The sequence below is a fragment of the Rhineura floridana genome, chromosome 3 (genome assembly GCF_030035675.1).
Source record: "Rhineura floridana isolate rRhiFlo1 chromosome 3, rRhiFlo1.hap2, whole genome shotgun sequence".
Taxonomy (NCBI): Eukaryota; Metazoa; Chordata; class Lepidosauria; order Squamata; family Rhineuridae; genus Rhineura; species Rhineura floridana.
In genome coordinates, this window is record NC_084482.1 from 51,752,196 (window position 1) to 51,768,911 (window position 16,716).

Sequence of the window (16,716 nt, forward strand, 5' to 3'; positions counted from 1 at the left end):
ATCAGGACTTGGGGGAACAACAGGGCTGGAGAGATGCTTCCCTGTGCTCCCCCACCACATGTCTGCCTTGCCTCCTGCACTGCTCTGGGGGAAGAATTGCCCCTCTTTGAAGAGGAAGGCAGCGTTGCATAAAAGCCTCTTTATCTGTGCTGTATAAAGTCATTGGTCACGCTGCAGTGGTGTTCATTGCTGCTGGCGCTTTATGATTATCCATTAGCCGCCCGGCACAGTCATTCCCGCACTCACGGGCCCTGTATAATTGTCCTTCTCTGCTACAAATTGCCTCTCCCGGCAGGCCCATTTGCATAAATCCTCCAAGCTAGTCCAAACATGATTGGAGCACGCGTGTGTGCGCTGCATCAATCCTGATGATTTGGTAATAATAGTTAAATCTGTACTAAATGGTTCCTTCAATTAAGACAGAAGAAAAAAATTAATCTCTAGGTTTTATGTCACAAAACATTAGCAAATGTAGTGAAGGTTACAGGGGAAAAAAAGCAGTTAGTGTTGGCTTTGGGTTGCAACATGGCTCTACCATATGGCTCATGGAAATCTTCCAGGGCTTGCTTGCCTTCTCCCATTCCTTCCTCCCAGTCTCCCTTTCCCACTCTTCACCCCTGCCATTTTTGTGTGGATTTATTCTTGTTCCCTCCCCAAATCTTGCAGAGCTGTGTAGGTTTATGCAAAACCAAGTTCAAAAGGGAATCCATTTTAGGGGATTTGGAAGGCAGTCCTTGTTTTGGCTTTACTAAAGTACCCTATGACATCAGAGGAACAGTGGAGAAGAGCTCAAATGAAGGCTGGAAACAAGACCCCCAAACGCCAGTCTTTCCCACCATACCATGGTGATTCTAGAAGTCACTCCAGCAGTGTGTGCAAATCATGCAAATCATGCACCTGAGCAAATCATGACAGCTAAGCTCCCGCCACGCTGATATGGAATTGCATCCTTTGAATTCCATGACTTCTAAAATGTTCCACAGTGGCAGAATTCCCTACTGCTTGGAAAGACAAGGTTGTAAAACTCTTCCACTTAAAACTCATATATTTGACCATTCTCATTACCTGTGATGAACCAAGGCTCTTTATTGATGGTAGTTTTTCAGAGACTTAAAGGGGGTATTGAGACATAGACATTTTATCCTGATGTGGTCCCTGATAAAACATTTTTAAAAGAACCTGTAAAGTATGTCGTACCATGGACCACAGCGCGGGGGGGGGGGATGATTTTCTGTAACATGGGGAACAACAGCTCAGCATACTGCCTTCATGACTTCAAAGAGCTATTGTTTTTCTTATGTGGCTCCAGCTGACAATAGTGTCACTACATTCCACTAACGGCCTTGCCATTGGTGATGTTGTCACTATCTTTGGAGTGGGGACTGGGGTTATGCTCATGTGACAGAGTTGAATGTATATTTGGGACATAACTCTCAATTTCTAATCTTTGTACTTACGGAGTATTTTTACATCCATGAGTTGCAAGCTAAATAATAGCTGTAAGAGGTGCAACCTGTTCTGTTCACTACAATGGGTTCAGAGTCTGTGGTAGCTGGTGCTTTTCTATGATGTTACAAGATGGCCTCAATATGAGGGATGCCAATTCCAAAAGTCCATAAACACAACAAAAACCAGTGACACATCCCTACCTAGGAATGTTCACACAAGAGCACATATCAAATCAAACCTTTTCCACAGACCAAAGTATTGAATGGTGGCTTACATTATTTCCTGCTGTGTTAATTTGCGTTATTGCACATGTGCCTGCCTTGTAAACCTGGCCCAGCAACAACCATGGCGTAGGATTCCGTTATTGCATGCAGGCCAAGGCTCCCAGCCATCGTGGCATCCCTTCCATGTGTATCAGGCAGAAGCTTTTGGCCTCACTGAAAAAGCATATGCTTCTATGGCAGCTGCAGGTCCAGCCCCTTGGCCTCCTTCCTATCGGGAACATTCCTCTTCCTTGAGCTTCCCACGCTGAGCAAAGATTCCTGCCAAGCTTGCCTCCCTCCAGCCACTCCCCGGAACTGAGCTGTGGCCTTGAGCCATGGTAATTCCCTGTTAGAATATGCTGAAGTGCAAAGGTTGGGGGCTTGCCCTTATCTGAAGCCTTGAGTTGCTTGCCGCTCCTAAGCCAGCCTGTTCTTTTGTCTGTGGCTCTTTGCCTGCCTCAGGGTGCTCTGCTCCCTTCCCATCCCTCTGTTTAACCAGGGAATTCCCTCCTTCCTTTCCTGCCGCAGCCGCCAGAATGGAATTTGGCACCAGCTCCAGGGTCGGCACTGGGTCAAAAGGTTGAGGTACAGGGGCAAGGCCCGAGAGAGGAGTGTGAACAGAAGCCGTCTTGGGAAGAAGGGGTTTGTGCAGCCTCAAACCCTGGGCTGCATTCCCAGGGTGGAGCAAACAAGAGGCAGCTTCTCTGGGTGCTGGAGCGGAGCAATTAGAACTAACGAGCATTGGAGATCAAGAGTGGGCAGCCAGCCAGCCATGGGGGATGGGGCAAAGCCTTCAGGGAGCTAATTCATTTCATATTTACTATGCTAGGAGCACAAGCTGTGAGAGCATTGCCAAAGCATTGCAGAGCAGATCCTTTATAACAGCCTTCCCCAACCTGGAGCTCTGTAGATGTTTTGGACTACAACTCCCATAAGCCTCAGCCAAGATAACTAGGCTGATGGAAGAATGTAGTCCAAAACATCTGGAAGGGACCAGAATGGGGAAGGCTGATTTAGAAGGTGTAAGATAAGGCCTGACTTGATTACTTACTTGCTTATTTATTTTAGAAAGGGAGTGTAACCTCCTTCAGCTGTTTTCTGTTCTTTATTCTGGGTTGCTTGCAACATTGTACAGTGATGCCTTTGCCACTTCCTGTTCCTTTTCTTCCAACATCAAGCAGCATATACCTTCATTGCTCCTTTCTAATGTGCCAGATGAGATCATCCTCTCATCTAGGCTGCTCTAACGAGGCGTACATACGCTAGGTAACAAGAAATGTTTGTAAGGGAGCAGCAAGTGCACCCTGGCAGCAGGAACTTTGGAGCTCTCTCCTCTTTACAGGCTTTACTGAGCCATGCGTTTTTCCATGGAAAAGCCAGGGATGGATGTCTCTGGAGCAACAACCTCACTCCTCCTAAGAACATGACCTTGCATATGCTGAGATTCCAGGGGAGCACAGAAGAAAGACATAATGTGGTGCTGGTCATTCAATTCATCTTGAATGAACTCTCAGCTTATTTCTTTCCCTTTTCCTTTTTTTAAACAAGTTTCTAGAGCTTATAGCTACAGAGATATGCTTGAAAGTATATTTATTATTTTTTTATTTTATTCAGCTTATATCCCGCCCGACTAGCAAACAGCTCTCTGGGCGGCAAACATAGAAACATATACAATAATAAAATTACAAGATCAATATAACAAATATAAAAGTACATCATCTAAAATACCAATTACAACATTTACATAAATAACTTAGATTAAAATGCCTCAGAGAAGAGAAAGGTTTTAACCTGGTGCCGAAAAGATAATAGTGTCTGCGCCAGGCGTACCTCCTCGGGGAGACTATTCCACAATTCGGGGGCCACCACTGAGAAGGCCCTAGATCTTGTTACTACCCTCCGGGCCTCCCTATGGGTCGGGACCCGGAGGAGGGCCTTCGTAGTAGACCGTAGTGTACGAGCCGGTTCATAACGGGAGAGGCGTTCCTGCAGGTATCGTGGTCCCGCGCCGTATAAGGCTTTATAGGTTAATACCAACACTTTGAATCTGGCCCGGTAGCACATTGGAAGCCAGTGCAGGCGAGCCAGAACAGGTGTTATATGCTCAGACCGCTTAGTTCTTGTTAGCAGTCTGGCCGCCGTATTTTGCACTAGCTGTAGCTTCCGAACCATCTTCAGAGGTAGCCCTACGTAGAGCGCGTTGCAGTAGTCCAAACGTGAGGTTACCAGAGCATGAACCACTGATGTAAGGTCCTCCTTACTCAGATAGGGACGTAGCTGGGCTACCAACCGAAGTTGGTAAAACGCATTCCGTGCCACCGAGGCTACATGGGCCTCGAGTGATAGGGAAGAGTCTAAAACGACTCCCAAACTACGAACCTGATCATTTAGGGGGAGTGTAACCCCATCCAGGACAGGGTATGTATCCACCATCTGACCAGAGAAACCATCCACCAGCAGCATCTCAGTCTTATCCGGATTGAGTCTCAGTTTGTTAGTTCTCATCCAGTCCATTGTCGCGTCCAGACAACGGTTCAGCACATCGACCGCCTCACCTGAAGAAGATGAAAAGGAGAAGTAGAGCTGCGTGTCATCAGCGTACTGATGACAACGCACTCCAAAACTCCGGATGACTGCACCCAACGGCTTCATATAGATATTAAAGAGCATGGGAGACAAGACCGAACCCTGCGGGACCCCATATTGGAGAACCCACGGGGTTGAGCAATGTTCCCCAAGTATTATCTTCTGGAGACGGCCCGCCAAGTAGGAGCGGAACCACTGCCAAGCAGTGCCTCCAACACCCAACTCCACAAGTCTCTCCAGAAGGATACCATGGTCGATGGTATCAAAAGCCGCTGAGAGATCAAGGAGAATCAACAGAGTTACACTCCCTCTGTCTCTCTCCCGATATAGGTCATCACACAGGGCGACCAAGGCCGTCTCAGTGCCAAAACCAGGTCTGAAACCCGACTGAAATGGGTCTAGATAATCGGTTTCATCCAATAGCGCCTGGAGCTGGTCAGCAACCACTCGTTCCAAGATCTTGCCCAAGAATGGAACATTTGCCACTGGTCTATAGTTGTTAAAGTCCTCTGGGTCCAAGGAAGGCTTTTTCAGGAGTGGTCTCACCGCCGCTTCTTTCAGACAGCCAGGGACCACTCCCTCTCGTAAAGAGGCATTTATCACTTCCTTGGCCCAGCCAGCTGTTCCATCCTTGCTAGTTTTTATAAGCCAAGAGGGGCAAGGATCAAGTACCGAAGTGGTTGCACGTACCTGTCCAAGCACCTTGTCCACGTCCTCGAACTGAACCGACTGAAACTCATCCAACAAAACATGACTAGACTGTGTTCCAGACACCTCATTAGGACTAACTGTCATAAAATGGGAATCTAGGTCCCGACGAATGCATGAGATCTTATGCTGGAAGTGCTTAGCAAACTCATTACAGCGGGCTACCGATGTATCTACCATGTCCTGTGGGCCAGGGTGGAGTAGCCCTCGGACAACTCTAAAAAGCTCCGCTGGGCGGGGGAGAGATGACTTAATAGTGGCGGCGAAATGTTGTTTCTTCGCCGCCCTCACCGCACCTACATACCGCTTGGTAGAAGCACAAACCAGCGCATAATTGCATTTGTTGGGAGTTCATCTCCAACTCCGCTCAAGCCGTCTCCTATCTTGCTTCATCACTCTTAGCTCCGGAGTATACCAAGGAGCTGTATGAGCTCTACAAAGGAGAGGGCGCGCAGGAGCGATCGTGTCCACTGCCCGGGTCATCTCTGCATTCCACAGATTAGCCAGGGCTTCGACAGGAGCGCCAGTCCTATCAGCCGGAAAATCCCATATGGGTGATGCCTGCCTGCCAAGATCCCCAGAGCTAAAAAGGTTGCCCAGTGAGATTTGCACTACAGTGTCCTATATAGCTCCTTGCTATATTCCAGGATAATTTATGTAAAATAAGAGAATGCACAAACATGCTCAAATTGTGTAATTTAGATAGACCACAGAATTTTGATTTTGTTTATGCAGAATGCACACGTATAGCCATGGCCAAGGCACCCCAGAGTCCTTGCCATTAGCTCTAAGAGTCTGTATACTTGCAGCAATACTCAGAGAACAGAAACTGACCCCATCATAGAATCCTATTACTTGTATAGAACCCCTGAAACATTTAGCTCACTGCTTCTTCATCTCATTTTCTTTAGCCAAGTTTTGCCCCAGTGCTGGTTATGAAGAAAAAGCTCAAACAAATGCTGGCTGTTTCTGCTAAATTCTTAGGATCACTTTACATATTACCAAAGTCCTACACAGAAGGAACTTTGTGTATGAATTAATGTAATGATCATTCCCTTGGATTTTCTCATGCACATTTGCTTGGGACATATGTAGGGGGAACCTGTGACTTATCCTAGCTTCTTGGTACATGCAAGAACATCACACATCAGACATGATAATCTACCTGGGAGTTTCATCGCAGCCCCAGGAAAATGGGGAGCTGGCTAAGATGGAGCTTCCATTAGTCAAGAGGGCAAGACAACTTAACTCTGTATCACCCCCATTCCTTCTCCAAGGCTCCAAGTCCCTGTCTTCCTTCTCTTAAAGACCTATCCTGCTTCCCATATTTTTCCATGAATCCTTTCAGTTGTTAAGGATTTGGTTATAGAAAATGAGATGAAGAAACAGTGAGCTACATTTTTCAGGAGTTCTATACAAGTGATGGAATTCTATGATGGGATCAATTTCTGTGCTCGGCAGACTCTTAGAGCTGCTGGCAAGGACTCTGGTGTGTCTTGGCCATGGCTATATATACGTGCATTCTGCATTCTGCATCACTTCAAAAAGGATATTGTAGAGCTGGAAAATGTTCAGAAAAATGAGCAACCAAAATGATCAAGGGGATGGAGCGACTTCCCTATGAGGAAACTATGCTATGTGTGAAGAAGTACTTCTTCTGTCTGTCCTAAATCCTCCAAGCATTCAGCATAATTTTATGTGCTTCTGTCATGTTGTCTCTTACTCACCTTTTCTCTAAACTAAAAAGGCTCAAATGCTCCTATATCCACCCACACCTGCCTATAAAGCCTGTTCCCTCCAACTAGACCACAAGAGTGGCACTGAGACCACTTATACAACTCACGTTGCCATCCCTCCAGTGCTGAGGGAGTTAAGCTGGGAAGGAGCTACACTGTAGTTCCTCTGGCAATCCCCTTACACATAAAACCTTCTGACAAGCTCAGCTGAAAGAAGTGATTGTCCCAAAGCCCCCACCATAGCTGGTGAATTAATGAGCTGCAGCAGAAGTGGCAGCCATTCCGGAATGTTGCTGGAAGGCATAAAAACTCCAGGAATTTCTCCTCCCTTTCCTAAAGCAGAAGCAGGACATGTGGGAGGGATACAGCATGCCATCATCCCCACCTCAAGGAAAAAAAGAAACATGTACAGGAGTGTGCATCCAACACTGTGGTGTCAGCTTAGCCCTTCCATGCAAGAGGTGCCAGCTGCTTTACCATGTTGCTCTTTGGCTAAGCCCCCTAGAAGCACCTTCTCCTGCTAAACTCGCCATGTGAAACCCTCACATCCTTTTTGATCAATAGGGGAGGGAATGTTTCGAATTCCCTTGGGGAAGATGGTGAAATTTGTCAGGGTGTGGAGCAGGGCTGTTTACTCAATAATGATTCTACCACTTTCAGAGCACTGCTCAAAGGGTTGCACTTCAGTCTGAGTCTCCTTGCTCCTTAGGAAGGAATGTGTAAAACCTTTCTACTTCAGGAAGTGTTTAGAAAATGATTTGGCCGCGTTAAGAAAACACTTTATCTGATTTATGTACATCCTTTATGTTTTTAAAAGTTGTATTCTGTTTTTTGCGGAATATTTTTCTAAGAAAATGGAAGTGTAAAGCTGCCTATAGCGGGATCCTGATCAAGTGGAATGTAAATGTGTATCTGGGCATACAGAACATAGGGACGCATGATACAGGGCTCCTGCAATATAATAAAACTCTCTTCCCCACTCTGTGTTTCTCTGCCTGTCACAGTCTCAGACATTTTCTAGTGATACTAACTAGTCCTTGTACGAGTCAGGAGAAATTTGGTCTCCTGTTTTACATGGCTACCACAATTCAATCTTCATCCAAGTGGCTTTCTCAGGAAACAGTGGAGTTCAATAGAACCCAAATGTCTTGGCACCTAGTTCCTGCTGTGCCCTCCTGCTCTGAAGAGGGGGAGAGGAGGATGAGGTTCCTTGACTGAAGGCTTCTGAGCTGCTTAAGAACGTTAGTGAGCTGGATCAAGATAGCTGGATCAAGGGAAGAAACCAGGCACTTAAATGCTACATTTGCCTGGCATTCTCCATCTATGCTTTGCATATGTCTTGGGCCCCTAGGAATACAGTGGTTATTATGAGGCATGTTCACACTTTTTTTTACCAAAAAGAAACTCGCAGAACCTGTACGCCAGGCAATACTGATTTTGTACTCAAAATAAATTGTGCAAAAGCCAATACATTTTTAGCACAAATGGGCTTCTTTTGTACAAGCTTGTTAAAAGTCATCTGTGCTCTTCTAACCTAAGATATTTTAACCTCTGTATATGGAAGAGAATTATGGATAAGTGTGAAGTAGTTGTGGGATGTAAATGGAAGATAAGAATTGAGGACTAGGAATACAATGCAGGCCACAAAACTCTCACCCCTGAAAAACAGAGCCTTTTGCCAGCATATTTTGCTCCTATAGCCATGAAGTCTAGAACCAAGTCTGTAAATTGAGGGTGGGGAACCTCAGTGTCGGGAGCCAAATGCAGCCCTCCAGGCCTGTCTGTCTGGCCCTTAGAACTCTCTCCAGGCCACACATCCCTCACCAGTCCCGCTTTGCATCCTGAGTGGTTTTACCTGACAGGAAAGTGTCCTTAAACTCTAATAATGCCTCTTGTATGACTGGATGGAGGAATGTGTGTGTGTGTGTGTGTGTGTGTGTGTAAGCTAGCCTAGGTTAGAACGGTAAATTTTGTAGTCCTTGCTCCACCCATTTTTTTGCTTCTGGCCCCACCCACCACTGGCATGGGGCTCTTCAAAGGGTGTCCAAAAGGGAATGCAGCCCTTGGGCTGAAAAAAGTTCCCCACTCCTGCTGTAGATGACATGTTGTGCTAAATGATGCTGCATGGAATTGCAGAAAACAGTTTCAGTCTATGCTGAACACATAGGCAAAAATTCCTGCCTGTCTTAAGAAGCTCTGCATGGTGTTCCTTCCCTGTGCCTCATCAGTCCATGGCCTCCACCCCCATATAGAGACGACAGTGAGCTGCATATATTTCCACTGGGCTTTCTCCAAATTGAGCATTCTTTCCAATTCACAGGTCAGTAAAGGCCAGCTTATCTCTGCTGTGTGCAGAGCTGCGGGCTGAGGGAGAGCCCAAGAAGAAAAAAAGGAAAATATCAGAGACTGCTTATGGTGGCATCAAAAACTCCCAGGTGAGTTCAGTACAAAGTTTTATCTTGCACTGCCATCCTCTTCTTTCTTTTTCCTTCCTGGTAGTTGTGTAAAAGGTAGCCTACTAGCTGTATGAACAAGCTAGGCCTGATCAAAGCCTTGGACATATTCTGTCCCTGCTTTTAAAGCCAATCTGTTGACATTCAGAAGGACCAGCCTAGCAAGATCAGTGGAATACTATATCTGCATATGTGAGATGTGAACATCTCCTGCATCCTACAATATATTGCTGTCCTTCCCCACCCCACCCATAAAAACCCAGCAGAATAAACTAGGCAAAACAATCAAATATGTACACAATTGTACAATTTGCATTTTTTTATTTTACAGATCACAGAAATTGGGTTACCTTGACACAGGATTTTGACGTGTTATTTTTACATGTAGCATACAGGGGCCCAAATGCTATTTAAATATGTAAAACCTACAACATATATAAAATAACAGTTGATCTTAAGAGGTGTAAGGAGACATGGGGATTCCTGATCACCATCTTCAAATATTTAAGAGAAACTGGATGGCCATTGTTTCTCTTTCAGAAAAGTACATGTAGATAAGACAAAGAGGGTGGAACTTCCTTGCAGGAGAACAGCTGGGTAAGGTGCAGAATCTTCTTCCTTGTAGCATTCCCCTTCTCCTGAGTCTTTCCCAGTTTCCTGATTCTGAGATGTAGTTGAGCAGGAGGGAGTGGGAGCCAGCGAATTCTGTGCATCTTTCTGCTGGTAGTAACATGCCTGCTTCTACGCTGCACCTGGTTCTGTAGGAGAAGGTGCATTGCAAGAAGAGCAGCTCCCAAAGCAAACTGGCTTCCAGTGTGGTCCACAAGGTCTCTCATCTCAAGCAGAAGGTCAAGAGCAAAGTCCTGCCCACAAACATTGGCCCCTTCCGCAGAAAAGAGCCTAGCCCTGGTGCCCGGATCCAAAAGAAACTCTCTCGACCCAACAGCTCCAAAGCAACACCTTCTGCCAAATACCCACAGCAGGACCTCACTACCTCGGAGGTCAAGCCAAGCACAGGAAATGCTGATGCAGGTACTGATTGGGATGGAAGGGAGGGATCTGTTAGTTGGGAAGCAAAGGTGGAGATGCGGAGAGGATGTTAGTAACATTGTAGCTGTTATCTTGTTCTGTCTGTTGCTGGTTAAAGAGCCCTCGGGTCCTGAGACAATTGATGACCTCCTGCCCTGTGGAAAGTGTGTGCGCGTGTGTGTGTGTCCGTGTGTGTGTCCTGTGGGGCAGTTTGCTGGGCTTCCAAGATGCAAAATCCCTACCGATCCTCCTACCTTAACACTAAGGAAGACAAAGTGTAATTAATTTCTCCCAAGCCATTCATGGGCAAGTCCATCCTCCAGCAAAACTGTTATCTTCAGCTCTGGCTAGGAGCTTGCTGCACAGCATATTTCCTGCTGGCAAGCAGAGGAAGCTGTGGAATTTAAAAATAGCTGCACGTGATGGCCTCTGCTGAGGCCAATGTCCGCTCCAGTTTGACTGCAGCTTTATGGGTTTCCCCTGGAGGTCCTGGGGCATCTTATCAGGAAGCCAAGACTGAGACAGAAATCCTGCTTCCACTCCCCAAAGCTAAAAGAACAAAGGCACATTGTCAAGAGGGGCAAGAGCCAGGATGTAGGAACTGAGATTGGGACAGGGATACACAGGCCACGTCTGCAGTGGGGTTGACACAGAGGGAGGTAGTGTGCTTTTGTTTTGTTTTAAGAGCTTTTGCCCTGCCATGGATTATCCCATGGCAGCTTTACCAGGTGCTCCTACCTTCGACCTTTGCTGTAGTACTCAAAGCCAATGATTCCCAAATAGTGGATTGCTGCCAATAATGAATGAAAAAGATGCAGTTGTAATTAAAGGCCCCCAACAAGATGTGTAAAGCCACCAAAGTAAAATATTTTGTGAGCCACTGTCTTTGCACTCTGACTTCTCATTTCATGCTGAGATATGGGCCTCAAAAACAATGTGGTGATTGTGCTGGCTGTACATTGATGGCAGAAGTTTGGACATCAATGTAGTTGGGAGTCATGAAAAATGCCTTGCATCCCCTCTCCATATTTGTCCAGAATGTGGAGTCCCCTTCCCATACTGAGGTGGCCCACTCCCTCCATTCTTGAATTTCCCCTGACTCTTCTCTCCATCCACAGATGACAATCGCCACAAAGACTACGAAAGTGATGATGATGGTGGTGGTGATGACTTGACTAGTGACACCAGCTCCACCCTTCATGTGACAGTAAACCCTGCTGTGATCGGCCCCTCTCCTTCCTCGGTGGTGAAAATGGAAGCCAATCAGAAGGCAAAGAAGAAAAAGGAGAGGCAGGGGTTGCTAGGTAATGGGAAATGAATAGTAGCAAAACTGTACTGGTAAAATTCTGAATCCACCCCAGCTGGCAGAGAGCAGGGCCCTGAAGCCGGGTGAGAACATGACACAGATTGTATGTGATCCTTCTTACCTCCCAGTCAGTCCCTCTTGCCAAATTATTATGTCTGACTCATGCATGAGGATATAAGGTGGCTGTGAAGGATCCATATGGGCCCGACTCTTAAATTACAGGGAATCTGTAGGGGTCTGTTTTAGAAGCTACAGAGGAGACCTTGAGATCTAGCTCCTGCTGCTAAATGCTAAAACCAAATTCTCAAAAGAGGGGAGGCTATCAGACTGGCCCATAAGCTGCTAAAGAATGAGGGGCTGCCCAAAATATGGACTTGCATATGTTTATTTCTATTATACTTTTCTGAGAGCCAGGCTGTGTAAGCAGAAAGACCTGGCAAAGGCATGGTCTGAAGTCTCCACCTGGCCACCTTTTTTTCACCATTATACTGTTGTGTATCCACACAGGGCCCTGCCGAATCCCCAGTCCTGAGGGCCAAGTCAAAATCAAGCAGCGCCCAGTGAAGCCTGGTGTAGGGAGGTTGGAAAAGGTGCCTGTATGCCAGGCAGCATCTTGCGAGGCTTCCAGCAAGAAAAAGTTAAAGAGCAAGGCTAAGGAGCTGCAGTGTGGACCTGGGACATCAGCGACCAATGAGGGCCTATTCTCTGGCAGCCAAGCCCGATCATTCACAACACGGGATGATGCAGGAAAGCTCAACAGTGAACGCCTCAAGAAAGCCACACGGAAGAGCAAAGTGCTGCAGTCGGCCCTCAGGGTGAGCAGGGGCAGAAACAGACCAGACTGGAGACAGGCCTCAAGGGAGCGGGATGGGAGGTGCACTGTTGCTGGGCTGAAGGAGGGACCTGATGGGTAGGAGCAAGGTTGTGCCAACAGGACAGTGTTCTTGTGAAGCAGACTGGTCCTTCTAAGAACAAGGCAATTAAGAAGGGGCAAGACCTTCCCCCTAACTCATTTCTCCCTTCCTCCCCCTTTGCAGAGAAAAAATGGGGCACTGGCACTCTCTCCCCGCAATGCCAAGGCCATCCTCAGCAAGGGAAAGAAGCTTACCAAGGTCAAGAACAAGGTGGTCAGCAAACAGGTAGGAAATTATCACCGTTTCCTACAATGCAGGGCATGGGTAGGTCAGCACCACCTGCCACCCTCTGAAACAGGCAGGATTTATGTGGCCATCACCAGAGTTTACCGAGGAAGAGCTAAGGGCCCCTGGGCCCCTTGTGACTGTCAGGATATTTGCTGGATGAGGCAAGGAGGCACTGGGATTCCTCTCCAGGAATAAAGGAGGCAAGCAGGTGAAAGCCTTCCTCTTCATTCCAGGCCAAGCCCTTCTGACTGCACTGAAAACCCTTCAATGCGAAATGGTCCCATCCAGCAAGGGCCAATATGAGTATGAGGATTAGCTATTGGTTCAGAGTTTGGAATATCCTTGTTCAAGCCATTCTTACCTTGGGCACTAGCGGACGAGGGGACACATTTTTCTTTGCTTTTGCAGTGCAAAGGCCGAGCAGTCAGCCGGCTGATGGAGAGCTTTGCAATTGAGGATCACTTTGAATTTGATGATAACAGCAGCTTCTCCGAAGAAGAAGAGATGCCACCCACTGGTACGGAGCAAGACATAACCCCTGGTGAGTACACCAAAGATGGCACTTTAGCATTTGGTTAGTGAGGTTGGGCTGGGAAAGAGGAATTGGTAAGTACTGGGAGGAAGGGAAGTGTCACTGATTGCACAGCTGGGTAGCCAAGAGCAAAGGCAGACAAAAGAAGGAAATAAAAATACTAGAGGTGGAATGTGGTGGTACATGTGCTGCCGTTGAAACTAAGACTGAGCCAGGGCAGATCTGGGGTGCATATCTGGCAGGGCAAGAGCTGTGTAGTGGTAGCTTGGATGAGCAGCTCCGGGATGATGCAGGGTGGTGAAGCCCATACTCCTGGGTTGAATTCTTGGCTCAGCCCCAGTCTCCACATGTGGTTGAGGCTGAGGAAACTTCTCCCAAGAAATGCAGTACTGAAGTCTGTTAACCAATCTTCTAGCCCACCCTCTATCATGTACTTACTAAAAGTGATACTGACTTTCAGTAAGTGAGCTGCAGTCCCAAATGTGGTGTTGGCTGGCCAGCCGGATTTCTTAAAGAGTTTGTGTCCTGTCCCAGGCAGATCCCAAATGGTATATATTTTGGAAAGGTCTGTCAGTTTAAAGAAATAAGGGAGCAGTTTGAACTGTGGGTTCATGCCTTGCCCTGCCTTGTGTGGTTGCAGCCCAGTCATGTGCCATCCACAAGGATGATCTCCAGGATGGACTACGTGTGCTCATCCCCAAAGAGGACAGCCTGCTCTACGCTGGCAGTGTGAAGAGTCTGCAGCCACCAGACATGTAAGAACCCCTATTTTCCAAGCACAAACATGAGCAAAGGATGTAATGAGAGAGAGTAGTTTCTTCCAAAGATCAAATGGGAACCCTCCACCATTTAAGGGAGTGGGCAATCTCTTTCCTCTGCACTCCAGACCTTGCTTCCTCTCTGATGATTGTAGACAATTGCAGTCCCTGTTAACTTCAGATCTAAGTATCTTTTCATTTAAAGCAGGAATGGCGAAACTCTGGCCCTACAGGTGTTGTTGGACTCCCAACTCCCCGTCACCCCCAGCCAGCATGGCCAATGGTCAGAGATGATGAGAGTTGTAGTCCAGCAACTTCTGGAGGGCCACAGGTTTCCCATCCCTGCTTTAAAGTGGCTACCCCAGAGACCATCTGCAACAATGATCACATGACCTCCATTCAAAATGGGGGCCTCATCTTCCTCACCTGCAAACAGAATGGCAGATGACCTCTACCCTAATACTTGGCAATGCAGATCCAGTATCCACTCCTCCTGCTAATCTGAACTCTCATATTTTGCTTGTCTGTAAAACAGAAATAATAGTGACCCACCCTGCATTAAAATAAAGCATCCTGCTAATTTTAATGAAAGGAAGTATTACACTACAGTTTTATGTATGCTTACTTGTGAGTAAGCCCTACTGATCAAAGTGAGAGATACTTCTGGATAAAATAATGTATAGGATTGGGCTGTTAATCCCTGTCACATTTCCCCCCCTCCATTCCTGGACCAAGCTTTGAGCACCCTTTCTAACCCCAAATTGAGCACCAAATGCTCTTGGCCCCATACTCATATGGTGGACTACGCATGAGCACCATGCACTTCCACTGCACTGAGCTGGGCCAAAAGGCAAATGTTGTGTTCTCTCTACTGCAAACCGAGGGTTGCACGTCCCACTTCACCTCTATCAGAATGAGCCAAGCTGAGTCCTTTTCCAGGTACATAAATCTCTGCCATTGATTTGTCCTTCCCATAGCTACAGCATCGTCATTGAGGGAGAGCGAGGGAACCGGCAGAGGATCTATTCCCAGGAGCAGCTGCTGCAGGAGGCGGTGAGTCCCTGAAGATCATGGCCTGGGATTAATCAGGCCTGCTTAGGCAATTGGGGGCGGAGAAGCTGGGCTGTGAATGCAACTGGGAGCAATAGCAAGTGGTGCATTCATGAATCTGGGACTTACCTGTGGGGCAGGGAGCAAAATTGCTGCTCCCCTGTGCAAATGTGCAGAGCACAAGCTGACATGGAACACGAAAGAGAAGGATTTTGGCTGAGACAAGCAAGATACACTGGGGAGGCCCATGTCTTCTGGATATTGGGGCCTGAGATAGCATGGCTCCTGGGTAAAGGGGGCAAGGTACATTCAGGCAAGAATACACCTGCATAGTTCTGTTCATTGCTTTGGGGGCCTTTGGGCCCAAAAACAGTATATAAATAAACCATAAGTATCATAACATGATGTTACTAAGTGAATCAGATGCACTTGCACATTGCATCTGATTGAAGGCCAATTTGTCTGTGGCAGTGGTGATCCTCCACCAGCCACATAGCTGTTGGGACTATTGTGAGGCCTGCATGAGTTTTGTAGTCACAGCTGGCTTCTTGCTTTTAATGTTGTGTGGAACAGGATATCTGCCTTTCCCAGGGACACTTCCATATGTCCTATTGTGCAACATAGTGCCCAATAGGATGTCTAAAAAGTTGCTGTTTGTTTTGACAGCACAGTGCTCCCATTTACCAAACTCAGCAGAGCCCTTTGAGGGGACAGCTTTAGCTGATACTTGTGTTTTTAGTTAGACTTAGTCATCATCCGTTGTGCAGAATTTTAAAAACCAAGGAGTTCTGGCACAGAGGAAATACCAGCTTCTTGCTCAAATGCAAATTAAGGCTGCGTACACACAACACTTTATTTCCTGGCAGTTCCTGGAGGGCATTCCATGGCTTGGGATGAAACCTCCTCCTGGCTCTAGCAGGCAGAGTCCAACTTCTGACCACCAGGCTCAGAGAGAGGGGTCATCCTGCCCTTCAGACTGACCCTGCCTCTTGCTGTGGTCAGTTAGGTTTTGGCTGAATTCCTTAACAGCCAGCTTCCTTCTGAGTAAATCTACTTTTCTTCTTCTTTCTCCTTTGTTTTGGTTTCCTTTCTTTCTTGGTTTCCCCCTCCCTTCTCCCCTGCCCCCAGAGGAGAGGTGTGACCACAGTTTTCCACCTTGAGAGCTAGGCGTGGTGAAGGAGAAGACTAGGTGGAGTGCACCTTCTCAGGCAGAGAAGCACGACTGCATTTTCCAGCTCAGTGGCCACAGTGGCTGCCTCTCACCGGAATGCAGAGTTGGGGAGACACAGGGCAGTGGCTGTGGGAGGCCTTGCTTTTACTTTCAGTCCCTCCCAACCCCATCTTAGGATCAGTTGGGACTACACCAAGCCTGAAATGGTGAGAGGCAGAGCATCGCTGCACTCTGACCGGAGCAAATTAGAAGAGCACCAGATCTCAGTGTCCAGCAACCATAAGAACATAGGACATAGGAACCTAGGAAGCTGCTTTATACTGAATCAGACCATTGGTCCATCTAGATCAGTATTGTCTATACTGATTGGTAATGGTTCTCCAGGTTTCAGACAGGGTTCTCTCCCATCCCTATCTGGGGTAACCGTCGATTGAACCTGGGACCTTCCGCATGGAAGGCAGATGCTCTACCATCAAGCTATGTCCCTTCCCCCAATGAGAGGAAGAAGCCACCTGCACGGAGGTCAGGTTTGG

The 16,716-nt window shown here is 47.2% G+C and overlaps 1 protein-coding gene across 10 annotated transcripts in view; it reads left to right on the forward strand.

The window, feature by feature from the left end:
- Nucleotides 1-16,716, forward strand: part of BAHCC1 (BAH domain and coiled-coil containing 1) — a 132,212-nt gene that overhangs the window by 103,474 nt on the left and 12,022 nt on the right. For all 10 annotated transcript variants that reach the window (XM_061615746.1, XM_061615745.1, XM_061615744.1 and 7 more), the window contains 8 exons: nt 9,063-9,177; nt 9,960-10,227; nt 11,343-11,528; nt 12,038-12,345; nt 12,568-12,669; nt 13,081-13,213; nt 13,845-13,959; nt 14,940-15,015. In XM_061615746.1, the coding sequence (XP_061471730.1) occupies nt 9,063-9,177; nt 9,960-10,227; nt 11,343-11,528; nt 12,038-12,345; nt 12,568-12,669; nt 13,081-13,213; nt 13,845-13,959; nt 14,940-15,015 (1,303 nt within the window). The remainder of the gene's footprint in view (nt 1-9,062; nt 9,178-9,959; nt 10,228-11,342; nt 11,529-12,037; nt 12,346-12,567; nt 12,670-13,080; nt 13,214-13,844; nt 13,960-14,939; nt 15,016-16,716) is intronic.